Source organism: Herpailurus yagouaroundi, unplaced genomic scaffold, assembly GCF_014898765.1.
Source record: "Herpailurus yagouaroundi ecotype Mexico unplaced genomic scaffold, PumYag 160, whole genome shotgun sequence".
Classification (NCBI taxonomy): domain Eukaryota; kingdom Metazoa; phylum Chordata; class Mammalia; order Carnivora; family Felidae; genus Herpailurus; species Herpailurus yagouaroundi.
In genome coordinates, this window is record NW_024412401.1 from 47187335 (window position 1) to 47207351 (window position 20017).

Sequence of the window (20017 nt, forward strand, 5' to 3'; positions counted from 1 at the left end):
CTTTGAAAATCACTCTGAAAAGCCAGAATTTATCCTGAAGGCTGCAAGATGGGTGAGGAGGTAATGCTTGGGAGGTAATGGGCTGGGTAGTGAAGAGGGACAGATGGGGCCCAGCCTCCACTCACTATCCTTATTTAAATTTCCCTCACTGCTTTGCTAATTAATTTCCTGACCAGTCAAATTCCATATATGAAGAGATATCTATGTTTAGAGACAGGGGACAAGAGAGGGCTGGCTCATACTTGGCGGTTGAGTTTTTTTGAACACTTAAGTTTTCAAATTTTGAAGTAAGTTTAGACTTACAAAAGAGTTGCAAAAAAACTAGTACATAGAAACCCCATATACTCTATACCCAGCTTCCCTGTCTGTTAACATCTTACAAACCACAGACTATTCATCAAAACTAAGAAATTAACTTTGGCATAGTATGATTGACCAAAATATAAACTTTATTCAGATTTCCCCACTGATGTTCCCTTCTGTTCCAGAATCCAATCTAGGATCCCATACTGCATACAGTTGTCATGTCTCCGTAGTTTCCTCCAATCATTCTTAGTCTTGCCTTGTCTTTTGTGACAATGATACTTTTGGAGAGTATTCTGTATGTCAGGTATTTTGAAGAATGTCTTTCAATTTGGGTTGCCCTGTTTTCCCATAAGTAGATTGGGAATGATCCATCCCTGGGTGTATATATGTGTATCTGTGCCCCTACTGTAGAATATCAGGGGGGTATATGTGTAAATATACTGGTGATACTGACCTTGCTTGGCTAAAATGGTATCTGTCAGAATTCTCTACTGAAACTTATTACTTTCCCCTTTGTAATTACTAAATATTCTGGGGCTATGCAAATACCCTGTTTCTGTTTAAAACTATGCTCTCTATTTTAGCATCCATAAGTGGATCCTGCCTGCAGCAATGATTACTGTTGTGTTTAAAAAAATTTTTTTTAATGTTTGTTTATTTCTGAGACAGAGCATGAGTGGGGGAGGGGCAGGGAGAAAGGGAGACACAGAATCAGAAGCAGGCTCCAGGCTCTGAGCTGCCAGCACAGAGCCTGACACGGGGCTTGAACTCACAGACCGTGAGATCATGACCTGAGCCGAAGTCAGACGGTCAACCCACTGAGCCACCCACGCGCCCCTACTGTTGTGTTTTAATGGTGATCTTCTATTTCCTTCATGCCTTCTACCTTTATTGATTAGAATTCTTCTCTAAGAAAGAATGGTCACTCCTGTATTCAGTTAGTTTTATCAGTATGAACTCATGGATATTTTATTCTTTGAGTTATAAACTAATGTATAGTTATTTTGTTGCTCAAGCTGTTCTAACTTTGGCTATTGGAAGTTCTTTCAGGTTAGCTTCTGTGACCTTTTGATAATGCTCCCTCCTTGCCCCTTCCTTTTTAAAATATAGCACATTCTGGCGCGCCTGGGTGGCTCAGTTGGTCAAGGATCCGACTTAGGCTCAGGTCATGATCTCACAGTCCGTGAGTTCGAGCCCCACGTTGGGCTCTATGCTGACAGCTCAGAGCCTGGAGCCTGCTTCAGATTCTGTGTCTCCCTCTCTCTCTGCTCCTCCCCTGTTCATGCTCTCTCTCTCCCCTTCAGAAATAAAAACATTAAAATAGATAGGTAGGTAGGTAGATAGATAGATAGCATATTCTAACTTTCTGGCACCCCCGATGCTCCAGGCTCGTCTTATATTTTCCCTGCCACAGCCCTAGAATAACCCATTCCTTCAAAGAGTCTGGTTCCTTTTATTGATATTTGGAGACCAAGATCTGGTTCTTCTAAAAATTTTTTCTGAACATGAGTTCATATTGATACTTCCAATCTTGCACCAGATTGGTGCTTCATTCTTGCCTTCCTCTTTCCTGATTTATAACTTCTTCCTCTGATGTGAGAAAATGGACTCTCATTATCAACGATATATTTACCTGCTTGTTCAACTCCAGTATACAAATAAAGTAGTGACAGACTTCCTAACCCATAACCTTGAAAGAAACAAATTTATAAACTAGAGAGCTTTGTTTGTATACAATTCTTTTTGTCTTCAGCCTTATGGTATAGAGTCGAAACACTATTTTCCAAGGTCAGCTCCTTTCTTCCCCATTTCCTCATGTGATTTATCTGTAATATCAGTTAGACTCATTCATCACAGTGTACATTCTATCTTTCCCCCCATAAACTTGTTGCTTTTAAACAAATTTATATACAATAAAATTCACTTCTTTAGTGATGTATATTTCTACGTTTTGACAAATGCATAAAATTATATGGCTAACACCACAGTTCCATGTAACAGTTCCGTCAACCAAAAACATTCCAAAGGCAACTGCAATTTAAATGCTGCTTTCTTAGCACCAACCAGGAGGTGGCAGAGTTTCTCTCTGAGAAGCAGCTTCACAAGGCAACTAAACCATCCAGCAATGCGTGCAAAGGGACAAAGGAAGGCAGTTCCCACCCCTCAGTACTCCTTGTGTCATCTTCTCCTGGCTATGGTTATAGGAGTTATGAAGTTAAGCTTCTTCCCTAAAACAGGAGAGTTTGGTTAGAAGGTCCAGAGTCTCATATTCCAACTAAATAAGCAGGATGAATCATCAGAGAGAACAGTCAAGAAGCCAACCATAAATATGCTTTGAGAAAATACAGTGAGGACAAAAAAGGGAGATGAGAAAACTGGAGACCAACACCAAATCAGATCAAAGTGGAGAGATGCTCACAGGCTCTCTCTTCAAGACGTTACTTGTTTGGCAATGGTGGCTGGGAAACGTTTCTGTAAGAGGAAACGGCCAGTGTGGAAGGGAGAGGACTTCTAGCTAGAGGAAAGAACCTGAGCACAGGCAGGATAATACAAAGCATGCTTGAGGCACAGGAAGTAAATTCTGGACAGAAAAGGAGATTAGACACATAGCAGACAAAGTTAGTAACAATTTAAATGCTGTATTATAGGTATTTATCATCCAGTAAACACAGGGCATTCCAACATGCGAGTAGCTATGCCAATATGGTAGATGTTGTAAAGCAGCACGTTGTCTATACGGTTAGGTACCAGATCTGCCTGATTAATAATGAATTACAACTTAGTAATTATTATCCACATAATCACCACTAACTTATCTACTGGTAAGATATTTTACCTCTCCCAGCTGCATCTATAAACCGAGGGTAATATTTAATAATAGGTTTGTGCATATTCAATGAGACAATGCATAGAAAGTGCTGAAGAGTTTCTGATACACATAGTATCTGATAAATATTAGTATTATAAGTAAATTATAAATGACCTAAATTTATCTAAATGCCCTTTTTTAGAACTTTCTTACCTTTCTTCATGATAGGAAAGCTTTTATTTAAAAAAAAAATTTTTTTAATGTTTATTTATTTTTGAGAGAGACAGAGACAGAATGTGAGTGGGTTAGGGGCAGAGAGAGAGAGGGAGACACAGAAGCAGAAGCAGGCTCCAGGCTCTGAGCTGTCAGCACAGAGCCCGACGCAGGGCTCAAACTCACAAGCTGTGAGATCATGACCTGAACCGAAGTCGGACGCTCAACCGACTGAGCCACCCAGGCGCCCCGATAGGAAAGCTTTTAAAGGATTCTTCTGATCCCACATATAATTAAAAAAAAACAAAAATAAAAACCAGTGTTAAGTATATCTGGTTGTCTGCACTTATTAATGAGACAAAACCAATTTGAACAGTTCACTAACTCTAACTCCTGCCCCAACACACTACTATTATGAACCCCTAGTACCTCGCTGAGTATTTTATATACGTTGTCATATTTAATCCTCTAGAGAATTCCCAAAAGGTTAAGTACTCACTATCACATGATTTTAAAGGTAAGACAACTGAGCATCAGACATAAAGCAAACTGCCGAAGGTCACAGAACTGATCTGTCATCAACTCCTGCCTCTATGCTTTCTACTGAACTGTACTATACTATATTGTCCACCCTCCATGAGAACGCTCCTAGAGTTTCTGACACTGGCCTTCTCCTCTTCTGTATCCAAGTTCTTTCCTTGGGTGGTTTTTACCCACCAACAAAATTTTACCACCTGATTGCAAACAGTTCCACAAACTTCTGCTTAAAGGCAGGACTTTTCACTTCAGTTCCTACATATCCACATTCCTTGGTGGACATTGTATGTGTCTTTCTCAGGTACCTCAAACAATGCACTGCCAAGGTCAACATTCTCCCCCACGCTGCTTTTTAGCCTGACTTTTTTTTCCTGGTAGGGCTGTTACTATTAATCCAAATCTTCAAGTTCAACTTCTGGTGCTGCCCAATATCCAGTACGTTATCAACTCCTATCAGGTAAGCTTCTCCCACGTCTCCCCATCTGTAACATTACTTTTTCTGCCCCTCCTTCAGATTCTTCACACCTTTCTTCCAGACTCTAAAAATTTTCTAGGTAGCCTTTTTGCTTTCCCCCACACCAATCCATTCTTTAAAGCCTGCCCCTTGGATTAATCCTCTTAGAAAATTGGTTTATTCATGTAATCTCAGGCCAATGGCTCTCAGAAAGCTTCCCCCCAAATCCCACATTCTTCACAAACCTGGATGCAGATTTCTGGGCATGCCTAACCTCTGAGTACACCATGATTCTAGCAAACAAAATGATATCACATGCAAGTGACATACTGCCTTCCTACTTTTTCATCCCAAATTCCTACTTCCTGTTATGCTCTGAAAGAAGAACTAGTGGAGTATATGAATCCCAGTTAGGACTTGATTGTTAATTGGGGTCTTGCCAAATGGAGCCTGTGAATTCATTCTCACAGAATCTGTAACATCTCACCAGTCTTTCTCCCCACCTAATCTGGGAAATCCCTGTAGGCAGGAGCTACACCAGACTCATTTTTGGGTTATGAGTACATAGTACAACACCTGGCACACAGTGCAGGCTTGGGAAATAAATAACGCCAAGGCTTAATAGCTAACACTAAGATACAGTGATGGTTGAAGCGTGGGTAGTAGAGCCACAAGCACCACTCACCCTTCCGATTCATCCCCATCTGGAGGCATTTGAGCAGGCGGCAGTACTGGCACCTGTTCCTCTGCTTCCGAGACATGACACAGTTCTTGTCACGACTGCACCGATACACCCGCTTGTTGCAAATACTCCGCTTGAAAAACCCTTTGCATCCCTCACAGGAGATGATTCCATAGTGCAATCCCGTGGCACGGTCCCCACAAATGAGACAGGTTCGTTGTTCAGCCCGATCATCTGGAACAGAAACTGAACAGATTCAAGTTAGAACACATGGAAATAATGGCTTTAAGCCTGCAGTCCTAAAATAAGCAACCCTGCTCTGGGCAGATCAAGAATATCACTCTTTCCAGGCTGACTGGCAAACAGGGGACATCTTTAGAGCCTTTGTCTTAGGAACAGATCCTTACATCTACCTGCAGATAACACAAATATAGCCTATCTAAAAAATAACTCATGCTCATGCTCCTCCTCCTGGGTTTCATCATGACTTAGACCAGTATCCAGGTCAGATACTTGGGAGATATCTTCGACTACTCCCTCTCCCTAACGTTCCTCAGCCACAGCCCATTACTTCTACTCTGCAGAAAGGTAAGGATTACTGATACTGTATGTAAGTGCCCAGCATAGGGCATACATCCATTAAAGCAAAGTTGTAATTTTTTTTTAATTTTTTTTTTCAACGTTTATTTATTTTTGGGACAGAGAGAGACAGAGCATGAACGGGGGAGGGGCAGAGAGAGAGGGGGACACAGAATCAGAAACAGGCTCCAGGCTCTGAGCCATCAGCCCAGAGCCTGACGCGGGGCTCAAACTCACGGACCGCGAGATCGTGACCTGGCTGAAGTCAGACACTTAACCGACTGCGCCACCCAGGCGCCCCTAAAGTTGTAATTTTTTAATTTTTTTTTTTCCCAACGTTTATTTATTTTTGGGACAGAGAGAGACAGAGCATGAATGGGGGAGGGGCAGAGAGAGAGGAAGACACAGAATCGGAAACAGGCTCCAGGCTCTGAGCCATCAGCCCAGAGCCTGATGCGGGGCTCGAACTCACGGACCGCGAGATCGTGACCTGGCTGAAGTCGGACGCTCAACCGACTGCACCACCCAGGCGCCCCTAAAGTTGTAATTTTTAACCAGTGAAGAAGTTTTAACCATGCCCAGCCAACCAACCAGTCATCCATCCATTCAACAGATATTAGGCAGCTCTTCTAGTCTAGGCACTATTGTAAGGCATGGATACAGCAGTGAATAAAAGTCCTGCTGAAGCTTACGTTCTAGCAGAATATCTACTCTGTGTCCAGGCCCTGTGTTCCGTACTGGGTATTCAGAAATAAATCATCATGTTCCTGATAGTCAAGGAACTTACTGCCTAGCAACAAACAAGTTATTCGAAGAGGAAATTCAGGCTGGATATATAGCTCTCTAACTTCCTCTTCCATCAAATTCACTTGCTTAGGACCAAGCAACTGCTAAAGAACAGCCATATGACAAAAAAAAGTGCTCTGGTGAACTGTGATATCAGATCTTGCTAGCAGGTGCAAGAAACCTCCAAGAAAAGGTTTTGATCAGGGGCCAAGAGATTTGAACCTCACTGCTGAGTAACAGGTAAGATACAATGATTAAGAACACAGCCTTTAGAGTTGGAGATCCTTATTTAAACTGAAGTTCTGACACTTACTAGCTAACTGAACTTGGGAAAATTAAGTTATTTCATCTATCTGAATCTAGTTTCTCTCATCTGTAAAATGGGGGTTATAATGGTACATACATATCATAGATAAAATACTCAGCACGATGCCTGAGCTGCAATGGACATTTAATAAATGACAGCTACTATTTTTATTATCATTATCCTAACAGGCCCACACTTCATGTGATAATAACATTCCTGAAAACAAAAGCATTTGAAAGCAATGTTAAAGAATGTTAAATGGCAGTATGTGTAGGAGAGATGTAAAGAAGAAAGGATACTAGCATTTAGGCAACTTTATTACATGCCAACTTAGAGATGTCTTTATGATCCCTATTTGTAGTAGGCTGGATAATGGCCACCCAAATATATCAGGTCCTAATCCCTGAAACCTGTAAATCTTACCTTGTAAGGAAAAGCGGGCTTTGTGGATGTGATCAAATAAGGATCTTGAGATGGGAGATTATTCTGGCTTATATAGGTGGGCCCTACTTGCAATCACACATGACTTTATAAAGAGAAAGACAGAGGGAGATTTGATATAGACAGAGGGGGATTTGATATAGCAGAAGAGGACACACACGCATGCACGCATACGTGCACAGAGGAGAAGGCAATGTGAAGACAGGTGGAAGGTGGACACAAGGAATGGCTGCCACTACAAGTTGGATGAGGCAAGAAATGAATTCTCCCCTAAAGCCTCTGGAGTAGTGTGGCTCTGCCCACCTTCATTTCTACCCAGTGATACTGATGATTTTTGAACTTCTGATTCCCTAACTGTGAGAAAATAAATTTCCGTTGTTTCAAGCCACCCAGTTTGTGTAATTTTTAACAGCAGCACAGGAAACTAATACACAATATTTTTTCCATACAGGGAAACATATATTAAGGCTCTTGCCAAAGAACACAGCAAATAGCAGGTATGCAGAGAGAACCATCAGATACATGACCACATGGCTAGGGAAATAGAGAAAGACAGATATGGAAAGAAGAATCACCTAGGTTCTTGAGGACTCTGTATTTTGTAATTACAGAATTTTCTAAGCCTTTCTTTTTTCACATTTTTCTTTAACATTTATTTATTTTTGAGAGAGACAGAGACAGAGTGCAAGCAGGGGAGGGGCAGAGATGGGGAAACAGAATCCGAAGCAGACTCCAGGCTCAGAGCTGTCAGCACAGAGCCTGACGTGGGACTTGAACTCACGAACCATGAGATCATGACCTGAGCCAAAGTTGGCCACTTAACCAACTGAGCCACCAAGGCGTCCCACAGAACTTTCCAAGCTTTTCTAAGGCTTGGATGAACTTCCCAATTGTGGGCAAACTGACATACCATGACAAACTCACATTTATGTCTTGGAATACATACTTTGTTTTCTTTTTAATTGGTCAAGCTAACTTAAATGGGTTTTTGTTACATGCAGCTAAAAGAAACTTGGTTAAAATGCTCTATAAAAATGGCCCTGGTGTAATAAGTATTCTTTTTCTTTTCCTTTTTTTCTTTTTTTAATTTTTAATGTTTATTCATTTTTAAGATACAGAGAGATAGAGCACAGTAGGGTGGGTCAGAGAGAGAGGGACACACAGAATCTGAAGCAGGCTCCAGGCTCTGAGCTGTCAGCACAGAGCCTGATGCGAGGCTCGAACTCACGAACCGTGAGATCATGACCTGAGCTAAAGTCAGACGCTCAACTGACTGAGCCACCCAGGCGCCCCATCTTTTCCTCTTTTAAAAATGCAAAAGAAATTCAAGGTAAACATTAGAGTAAAGTTACAACAGAAAATTTAAAAACTAAACCAGAAAAAGCCAAAAAGGCAAAATGAATGATAGGACAATAGTACTATGTGTGGGATGGGATTCCCTAGAGTGCCGGGCTTGAGTTGCTGAAAGGGCTTAGAAACAGAACATAGAATACTGTGAAAAAATCATGACTGGATACAGAGAACCTAAATTTTCTCACTTTAAATTCAAACCTTCAATATTAAATTTATATATGCATGATATCACATTCTATCATATATATGATATATATCATACATAAACACACATTAAAATGTAAACCAGGGCCGCCTGGGTGGCTCAGTCGGTTAAGCGGCCAACTTCGGCTCAGGTCATGATCTCGCGGTCCATGAGTTCGAGCCCCGCGTCAGGCTCTGTGCTGACAGCTCAGAGCCTGGAGCCTGCTTCCAATTCTGTGTCTCCCTCTCTCTCTGACCCTCCGCTGTTCATGCTCTGTCTCTGTCTCAAAAATAAATAAACATTAAAAAAAAATAAAAATAAATAAAAATAAAATATAAACCAGAACTCTATCAGAATAGACTTAAAAAGAGTTATAGTTAATCAATCTCTAGAAGAACCATACCATCCCTTTCTTCATGGATATGATTTCACTGAACACCGACCACAACTAAGCACTGTGCTTTGTGCCGTGTCACATAATTCTCATAATCCCAAAGGTGGATACAAGTGCTATCATCCTTTTGTAATTGAGAGAATGGAGATCTCAAAAAAAGTTAAGTAACTTGTCCATTTATGAGTTGACGACCCTCATCTGCTAGTATCAGAATTGGAGTTCAGTAGCCTCTTTAGAAAGCATTCGTATGGTACTCTGTGCAGCATCTGGATCCAGAGCAAAGGACCCACTGAGCAACAATCCAATACAGACCTGTTAAAAATCTGCTTGTTTCTTGTGACACTGCTTGTTCTTGTTCTTCTCATCAGAGTTTACTTTTTTTTTTTTTAATTAACGTTTATTTATTTTTGAGACAGGAAGAGACAGAGCATGAACAGGGGAGGGTCAGAGAGAGGGAGATACAGAATCTGAAGCAGGCTCCAGGCTCTGAGCTGTCAGCACAGAGCCCGACGCGGGGCTAGAACTCACGGACCGCGAGATCATGACCTGAGCCGAAGTCGGCCCTTTAACCCACTGAGCCACCCAGGCGCCCCTCATCAGAGTTTAAAAGGCCACAATGAGATCAAAGACGAGGTGGGGATAATTCTCCACTGAGGGCACAAAGAGACTAGATTCCCTTTGAGTCCTATGACTGCTTCTCTCTCTGGCCACAGCTATTCTTCCTGCCATGTTCTGTTTCTATAAAACAGCATTGGTCTATGCCACAGACCAGGAACTAATTCAGAAGGAAGCCTCTCAAAGGTACAGGAGAAAGGCTCTCTCCCAGCGAACCCTGAAGCCCTTCAAGGAAGCATTTGACAAACTCCCTTCACAACATGTGGGAAAAGATCACAGAAACAGGAGAAATTATTGTTAACTGACCACTTGGGTACCAGGCCCTGTGTCAGGCACTTAACATGTTATTGTGCTGAATCATTAAAAATAAAGTACCTTATTTTACTGAAAAGGAAACTGAAGCTTATGAGGTCACCCAGTCACCAAGTATGGGAGTTAGGGCTAGAACCCCCAAGTCTAAGAATCTAATCATCACATTCTGTGGCCACAGCAAAGCAAATCTATCTATTCTATATGCAAGTAAGTCAGGCCTTTTGCCACTTGGGGGGGGGGGGGGGGAAGCTAAAAAGCCAAAACCTGTGTAAATGAACACATTGAAGCAAAATGCCCCAATTGTGCCCTGCCAGATACCAGATACAGATTTCTGCACCTCCTATTCTTGTAACGGAGTTGAAGGGTATTTTTATCTTTATTATTTCACTTGTACCAGGCCAGGACAAGGATCATTTTTATAGATATCACAAAGAACATTTAGTGAGTATTCATTGTGTCCCATGCAACATTCAAGACATTTTTACATGTGTGGCCTTACTTATTCATCACAATAACTGAGAGGAATCATTATTCTCATATTACAGAACCTGGAATCTTAGAGCTAGAAAATGCCTTGGAAATTGCCTTGAGCAGACCTTTACTGGAGGCATGAATACCCTCTAAAACATTCCAAAAATAAGGGGTTGCCCCACACTCTACTTGCACATCTTTAGGAAATCAATAAGGTACTTCATTCCATTCATTTCATTTTACACAGTTTTAATGGTTCAAAAGCTTCTTTTTACCCTAAGCAAAAGTCTGTTAACCTGAAGCTTTCCCTACTGCCCTGAATTATGTGCTCAAGGGCAAAAAAATAAATGCATAACCTAACCTAGTTTATATACCAACCATTCAGAAATTTAAAGCTAAATGGGGTTTCCAACTGTGAATTTCTTCTTCCATTTCTTTTTTAAATGTTTATTTTGAGACAGACGGAGAAAAGGAGAGCGAGAATCCCAAGCAGGGTCCATGCTGTCAGTGCAGAGCCTGACGCGGAGGCTTGATCCCACAAACCACGAGATCATGACCTGAGCCAAAATCAAGAGTCAGATGCTTAACTGACTGAGCCACCCAGGCGCCCCTTCCTCTCCCATTTCTTATTCTTAATGAAATCACATAGTATCAAGATCTCTTAAAGTATCCAGAACTGAATGGTTTTTTTTCTTAATATAAGACTCAATTAGCTTTGCTTTTATGTTTCTTCAGCTATCAATACCAGTAAACACATAGTATTTTATAATTACTAGTACTGTAAAAATGCTACACACTTAATAACTGGCAAACTGAAGCTTAAAAGAGACAAAGAACCTTAATCTTGGTTGCACAGCCAGTCAACAGAACTGAAATCAGAATGCAGGACCTTTTATTTCTAATCCCCCTTACACTTAATTCATATCTCATTCATAAACGTCTAAAGCTTAAAGTATTTATCACATATACCATTAACCCATGTCTTTCTTTCTTTCTTAAGATTTTTTATTTTTATTTTATTTTTTTAACGTTTATTTATTTTTGAGACCGAGAGAGAGCATGAATGGGGGAGGGTCAGAGAGAGAGGGAGACACAGAATCCAAAACAGGCTCCAGGCTCTGAGCGGTCAGCACAGAGCCCAACGCGGGGCTCGAACTCACGGACCGCGAGATCATGACCCGAGCCGAAGTCGGCCGCTTAACCGACTGAGCCACCCAGGCGCCCCAAGACTTTTTATTTTTTAGGTAGTCTCTACACCCAATGTGTAGAGGGCTTGAACTTACAACCAAAAGATCAAGAGTTGCATGTTCTACCAACTGAGTTAGCCAGGCATCCCAACCCATGTCTTTCTTATTCCATTCTTGGGAAGGTGAACGTTGAACCCAAAGGTAGGACTTTATCTTTGTCCTTGATTAATTTTATCTTTATATAATAAATTCTGTATGTCATTCTGGCCTATTGAAATCTTTAGGAATCCAGTCCTGTCACCCAGTGCACTAGTTATTTCTCCTACCTCCTTCTTTTCTCCAGGTTTGGTATTAGATTATTTGCATTTCCAACCTTAAGACAATATTAAATAAAATGTGGTAGGGCACCTGGGTGGCTCAGTTGGTTACGTGTCTAACTCTTGGTTTTGGCTCAGGTCATGCTCCCACAACTCATGAGTTTAAGCCTTGCATTGGGCTTTGTGCTGAAAGTGTGGAACCTGTTTGGGATTCTCTTTCTCCCTCTCTCTGCCCCTCCCCACTGCACGCTCTCTCTCTCAAAAATAAACAAACATTTTTTTTAATGTGGCCAATAAATAAACATTAAAAGGGGAGGGGGCACCTGATGGCTCAGTCATTAAGCCTCTGACTCTTGATCTCGTCTCATATCATAATTTCACGGTTTGTGTGATCCAGTCCCACATCGGACTCTGGGCTGACAGCACAGAGCCTGCTTAGGATTCTCTCTCTCCATCCCCATCTGCCCCTCCCCTGTGCTCGTTCTCTCTCTCTCTCTCTCTCTCAGAATAAATAAATATACATTAAAAATATAAGAATATGGGAATGCAAGCTGGTGCAGCCACTCCAGAAAGCAGTATGGAGGTTCCTCAAAAAACTAAAAACAGAACTACCCTCCGACCCAGCAATTGCAGTACTAGGCATTTCTCCACAGGATACAGGTGTGCTGTTTCAAAGGGACACATGCACCCCCATGTTTATAGCAGCACTATCAACAACAGCCAAAGTATGGAAAGAGCCCAAATGTCCACTGATGGATGAATGGATAAAGAAGATGTGGTATATATATACAATGGAGTATTACTCAGCAATCAAAAAGAATGATTTGTTGCCATTTGCAAATATATGGATGGAACCAGAGGGTATTATGCTAAGTGAAATTAGTCAGAGAAAGACAAAAATCCTATGACTTCATTCACATGAAGACTTTAAGAGACAAAACAGATGAACATAAGGGAAGGGAAACAAAAATAATATAAAAACAGGGAGGGGCACAAAACAGAAGAGACTCATAAATATGGAGAACAAACTGAGGATTATGGGAGAGGTTGTGGGAGGGGGGATGGGCTGAATGGGTAAGGGGCACTAAGGAATCTACTCCTGAAATCACTGTTGCACTATATGCTAACTAATTTGGATGTAAATTAAAAAAAAAAAATTAAATAAGTGTATATATATAATAATAATAATAATAATAATAATAATAATAAATGGGGCATCTGGGTGGCTCAGTTGGTTAAGCATCTGACTTCAGCTCAGGTCATGATCTCACAGTTTGTGAGTTCAAGCCCCATGTCAGGCTCTGTGCTGACAGTTCAGAACCGGGAGCCTGCTTCAGATTCTATGTCTCCCTCTCTCTCTCTGCCCCTCTCTCACTCATGCTCTGTCTCTCTAAAATAAACAAATGTTCAAAAAAATGTTTTAATATATAGTAACAAATAAACAGAAGGTGGCATCTGGTAAGCTGTGAGAGACCCTTCTCCAATCTGACTTAACCATTAGCATTCTGGAAATAGATGCTCAATTAGCTCTGCCTCTAGATTAGACCAGACACTCTAGTCTGGCTTGCATTTCTCTATCTTATATATAAGGATATCATGAACGAATGTGTCATATAACTCACTGAAATTTCAGATTCATTACAGCATCTACAGCATGCTTTGACTAGTGAGACTAACACAAAGGAAATATTCATAACCATTCCTAATTAAGCACTGTTAATTTATTAAATCAACATTCTTAATCTGTATTATTCTACCTAAAATGCAATGGAAAGAGAATTAGGCAACTAAGTACTTCATATTGGAGACTATGGATCATAGTAACTATACTGCTCAGAAGTCAGAAAGATAAGAGAGGAGTTGACAAAAAACCTGAGGGTTTGAAAAACAGCAGGTATTTGAAACTCTGCACAAGGTAGTTCATTAGCTGCAGAAACAGCAATGAGTAAAAAATAGTGTAGGAGAGAGAAGACTTACTAATTTGTCAGAGAAGATGAATATTTATCTTGATCAGCAGTACTAGAAGGGCTCAGATAGTGACCTTTGAGAATACCATTTCCTACAAACAGGAGCCTGGACTCCTTAGAGAAATGGTTGATTCCAGATTTAAGGCAGAATATATATAGGATGAGTGTTGTTGTGCTACCCAAGACTAATATGGGATCATGTTACATCAAAAAGATATAGGAAGCAGGGCACCTGGGTGACTTAAGTCAGTTGAGCGTCTGACACTTGATTTCGGCTTAGGTCATGGTTTCACAGTTCATGAGATTGAGCTCATGTGCTGACAAAGCAGAGCCTGTTTGGGACTCTCGCTCTCCCTGCCCCTCCCCTACTCATGCTGTCTCCCAAAAGAAATAAACTTAAACACAAACAAAGAAGAATATAGGAAGCAACACAAAAAGCCTCCCACTCGCCTAAAATGGAGCAACCTATATACGTCAAAAAGAATAATGACAGCAGTGGGTTAAAACACTCCAAAGATAATAATCAATGCTTTTACAATAATATTAAAAAGAAAAACCTCATTAGTTACCATGGAGGTCACTTGCACACTAATTCATTATTCTGAAACTTGATGTATTAAGGGGAAAAAAGCAAACATTAAAAGTAAAGCTATTGGAATCTTCCTCTCTTGCCCCTCTCCTCAAGAGTAAAAGGAGAGAGGAAGGTGTAAACTAAGACAGTTTTTAAGAACTTTAAACTTTTAAACTGTATGCTTTAACTGAAAAGACTGAAATTAGGTGAACAGACCTGCGTGGCAGTCAAGAGAACAGGCTTGGATAGGGAGGTAGAGTTGATCTCAAGGCCTACAAGCAAGGTAAATCTCAACTCACAGATGGAAAGGAAAGAGAGCATGATCTGCTCTCCAGATCTCTTGAATAGAGGCAGTAGAACATGCAGACTAAGAACCTAGGCTCTAGAGTTACACTCTGGCTCAAACTAGGCTGTCACTTGCTAGCTGTGTGACTTTGGAAGGTTTCTTAACCTCTTCAGAGGTATGTCAGTTTCTAATCTACAAAATGTAGATAATATTATTGTACCTTCTTCAAATAACTGTTTTGAGAACCAAGGAATTAACAGACTGCTTATAAATGACATGGAACTCTAGCATCCTCATGGTATTAGAATGAAACAGCTTTGTAAATTCTAAAGTACTCAACACTATTATTGCTTGTCTTTTTTTTTTTTTTTTTGAACTAAAAAACTTTTAAAATTTAGCACAAAAGAGTATTATTCAGTCTGGTGGCAGGGGAAGGTAGTGACAGATTTCCTAGAAGAGGTGAGTTCTGAAGTATGACTACCACTTAGATAAATGAAGACAGAGGAGGGTACAGGGAGAAGAAATAACTGGCATATAAAGTCATGTCTTAAATTTGCAGCTGGAAAGCTCTCTCCAAGTTGGGTTTCCTCTGAGAAGAATCTCCTTCCTTTTTAAAACAGCCAATATACTTCACTGAGCTTTAGCAAGACTATCAAGATGAGTTACACAGAAACATCCACAGATACAATGTCAAGTTATGTCTTAACCCCTTTATATGTTAAAGAGTCATGATCTGCCCATAATTTGGTTCCTACACAATGTTCTAAAAGGAGCCTGCTGGTTACTCACGATAAATAAATGTAACATACATGAGCATTATTAGAAATAAGATAAGATGTTGGTCTTTGCTAGTTTTTCAAACCTTAGGAATAATCTTAAGAATTTGTTTTCAAGCCAAAAATTATTCTCATGCAGGTAACAGGAAGTATCATATTAAATTTCATTTCTTCAGGAGCATTGGGTGGCTCAGTTGGTTGAGCGTCTGATTCTTGATTTCGGCTCGGGTCATAATCTCATGGTTTGTGGGTTTGAGCCCTGCACCGGGCTCTGTGCTGACAGCACAAAGCCTGCTTGGGAATTTTTTTTTTTTTATCTCTTTCTCTCAAAATAAATAAATATTAAATACATACATACATTTCTTTAACTTTTAACACTCCTGCTGAAACAGATAAGGGCAAAAGCAGAGCTCGGTTGGGGTCTCTATGGACACAGATTAATTTTCAGAGGCAGATATATCAAATTCAAAGGAAATAATGAAAATGATGAATAAAGCAGCTGGTATCATTGGCCTAGAAAAATTAATAACAATCTGAACCATGTACAGAGCCCTAGCAACATCTCAGAGGACCACTGACATATGTCTGCTCAAATAAATGGATTATTTACCAGGAACAATAAGTAAAGGAGAACAAAGACATTTATAAACTAATCTGTTCATCAATCTGACCAGAATTTTACAATACTTAGGTTATTATTTTGTATAAGCGGCAGGACCCCTTAGTTACACCTAACCAAAGTTACACTGCAGGTTAAGTCTCAATCAAAGATATTAACAGTAACATCTGGCACCATGATTGCTACTGAGAAGATGCTCATTTTGTAGAATAAATGAATGAACAATGAATGAATAAATGGTATGGCTTTCCAAATTAGAAGTCATAACCCACAGCATCATGACTAGCATTTTTGGAGGAAATGAAATAGAAAATATCGAAGTGCTTCATATGTAGTAAGGGTAAAATATTCTGAAACCTTTCTTTCAAATGAAGTGTGTTCATTTGTGTGACTGTGTGTACGTATGTGTGGTGGAGTACTGGATCACAATGTATTAAGGATTAAAGTGTAAAAAGTTTGAAATACATTGGCTTGGTGGGTTAAGACACTTAATCAAGTAGGAATTCCAGCTCTCCACTTCTCAGCTCTGTAACTGAGCTGAGTTCTCTAAGTCTCACTATCAACTGTAAAACAAATACCTACAGTACTCGCCTCACGGACTAGGGAATACAATGATAATAGCTAACATGCACGCTGGCACTATGTAAAAAGTTCTGTTCTTTACGTATTACATATAATTCACTCCTTCCTCACAACTCTATGTAGTAGATACTACTATTATCTCCATTTTGCAGATGAAAAAACTGAGGCACACATAGAATAAGAAATATGCCCAAAGTCCCCTAGCTAATAGGCAGTAGAGCCAGAATTCTAAGCAGACAAACTTGCACCAGGATCTGAGAACTTTCACACTAAACTATAGTGCTTACTACAATGCCTAATATACAGCAAACATGCAATAAATGTTAGTTGTGTTGTGGTTGTTAGATACAAGTTTTCTGTAAGATTAGAACCTTTTTTCTGCAACTTTATGAAACATTTTAGAAAGTATTTTTGTTTAAAAAAAATCCACCTTTAAAGCAATAAATAGTGCTTTAATTTAAAAAGAAAAAGGCTTTGATAGATTTCAACATTACCTCTCAATTCATAGCAAACTAGGAATAAAAAAAAACTTATTTATTTAATATGATAAAGGTTATTTAAAGAAACCTAAACCAAATATCATACTTAATGGTGAAATGCTTACAAAAGTTTTTCTTTTAAGATTGGAAATAAGACAAGGATGGGCCATTGTCAACACCTTCATTCAACAGTGTAAGTATTGGAGGTTCTAGACAGCACAGTGAAATAAGAAATACACAAAAACTAACCATATTTCTAATACTATCCACAAAGAGATAAAATTTTTAAAAACCTGCCACTTACAATAATATCAAGGAAATACAAAATAGCTAGGATGCAAACCAATAAAAAACATGCAGGATCTCTACGGAGAAATTGTAAAACACTTAATATAAAATATTTCTAAGATAAATTGAGGAAGATTTCAGTAACTGAAGAGAAATACTACGCTAACATACTGCAAGTTATTACTGTAAAGATCAATAGAGTAAAAATCCCATTCAAAATCCCAACTCTGTATGTTTGTGTATAACTTGAGATAATTAATTGTAAAATGTATATGGGAAACACAAAAGAACAAAAAGAGCACAGATAGTTGAGAAAAACAAGACTTTACCATATATCAATATTCATTTTAAAGTTACAGTAACTAAGATATGTTTTATCAGCTTAGGGACAGAAAATAGACCAAAGGAACTGAATGAAGACATACCATACCACAACATAACCAGGCATATTATGGATATTTAATTTATGGTAAAGTTGGCACAGCAGAGCAGTGAGGAAATGACAAGTCTTTTCAGTGAACAGCACGGGACAATTAGATCTCTATATGGAAAGAAAATGGGACTTCACCCTACCTCACACCAGGCAAAATATTTAATTCCAACTAGATTCCAATGTCAAAAGCAAAATAACATACCTCTCAGATGATAATTTAAAAACCTTCATGATCTTGGATTAGGAAGAGATTTTTAAAACAGGCCACAAAAAGCATTAATCATAAAGAAAAACTAATAAAATTAGACTACATTAAAATGAAGAACATCCAGAGAGTGAAAAGTATGAGAGAAGATAAATGCAATACACATAAACTACAAAGAGCCAATATTCAAGAATATGAAACTCCTATACAACATTAAGAGAAATGCAAGCCAGCAGAAAACTGGGCAAGAAAGTTGAACAGGCATTTCACAAAGGACACTATCCACATTCATCAATAAACTTAAGATGTCAAATCTATTAGTAAACAAGGATATGTTAATTAAAACCACAATAACATACTAATGGCTAAAAATTAAAAAAAAAAAAAGATTTCAAGTTATGATGGCAATTTGGAAAAACTAACTTTCATATGTTATTGATAGAAGTGTTTATTAGTCCAACTACTATAGAAAACAGCATGTCCCAGGGTACCTGGGTGGCTCAGCTGGTTAAGTGTTTGACTTCAGCTCAGGTCTTGATCTCATGGTCTGTGAGTTCAAGCCTCGCATCAGGCTCTGTGCTGACAGCTCAGAGCCTGGAGCCTCTCTCTGCCCCTCCCCCGCTGGCACTCTATCTCTCAAAAATAAATAAACATTAAAAAAAATTTTTTAACTAAAAAAAGAAAAGAAAAGAAAACATGTGTCATTATTACTGGTGAAGATATACCTTTTTATATTTCCAGGTATATACCTGACAGAAATGCATGCATATGTGTATGAATGGACAAAATTGAGGATGTTCATAATGGCAAGCTTTGTCAAAGCTGCAATTAAAAATAACCCAAATATACAGGGCGCCTGGGTGGCTCAGTTGGTTAAGCATCGGACTTCAACTCAGATCATGATCTCACGGTTTGTGAGTTTGAGTCCTGCATGGGGCTCTGTGCTGACAGCCCAGATCCTAGAGCTGCTTCAGATTCTGTGTCTCCCTCTCTTTCTGCTCCTCCCCCGCTCACGCTGTCTCTCTGTCTCTCAAAAAAGAATAAACATTACAAAAAATAATAACCCAAATATGACTCTATTTGACTATATACAGTTATCTATAGTCAACGTGACTATAGATAAATAGGTTTATTCATACAGGGTAACACTATACAGCTATAAAGGTATTAAACTACTGCAACAACATGGATGACTCACAGAAACAGTGTTGGGTAAAAGAAGCCAGATCAAATAAAAAACCCAAAAACCGAACCATTCTATAGGATTTCATTCATATTAAATAAGTTAAAACAACAACAACAAAAATAGGCACAGATGGGAAAGAGACATATAGTGAGAACACTGCTGGGGGCGGGGAAAGGAGCTTTTGGATCCTGGCAACATTCTATTTCTTGACTTGATTCATTAAAAGCTGTGAAACTGCATTTATGTACTTTTTCCCAAGTGTTATATTTCATAGTAAAAAAGTTGAAAACAAAAGAGCAGGGCACTTCAGGAAAGGGAAAGGACATCAGCAACGGGGGAAAAAAAAGGAAAACAAATGTAAGGTATGTCTGGGCAAACTACATTGATGTACAGTCAAGCAGAGTGATCTTATAAAGGAATGGTCAGAGAGAAGTCTAGAAAACTGGAATAGATTGTAATCCATTTTATCCTGATAAAAGACTACTGAGAGTTTTAAATGGAGATTATATCTGGATCAAAACAATATTTTAGGAATATCAATCTTACAATGATGTGTGGGTTGTGACAAGATGAATGGCATGGGCATCTGTGGGTAAGAGGAATGGGGAAAGGATCAATCAAAAATGAACTTGAGGTTCTACACCAAGGTGGCTGTGAGAAAAGTGGTATCACTAACAG

The 20017-nt window shown here is 39.4% G+C and overlaps 1 protein-coding gene across 4 annotated transcripts in view; it reads right to left on the minus strand.

The window, feature by feature from the left end:
* Positions 1–20017, minus strand: part of NR6A1 (nuclear receptor subfamily 6 group A member 1) — a 231724-nt gene that overhangs the window by 33033 nt on the left and 178674 nt on the right. For all 4 annotated transcript variants that reach the window (XM_040482294.1, XM_040482296.1, XM_040482293.1 and 1 more), the window contains one exon: positions 5005–5247. In XM_040482294.1, coding sequence (XP_040338228.1) covers positions 5005–5247 — 243 coding nt within the window. The remainder of the gene's footprint in view (positions 1–5004; positions 5248–20017) is intronic.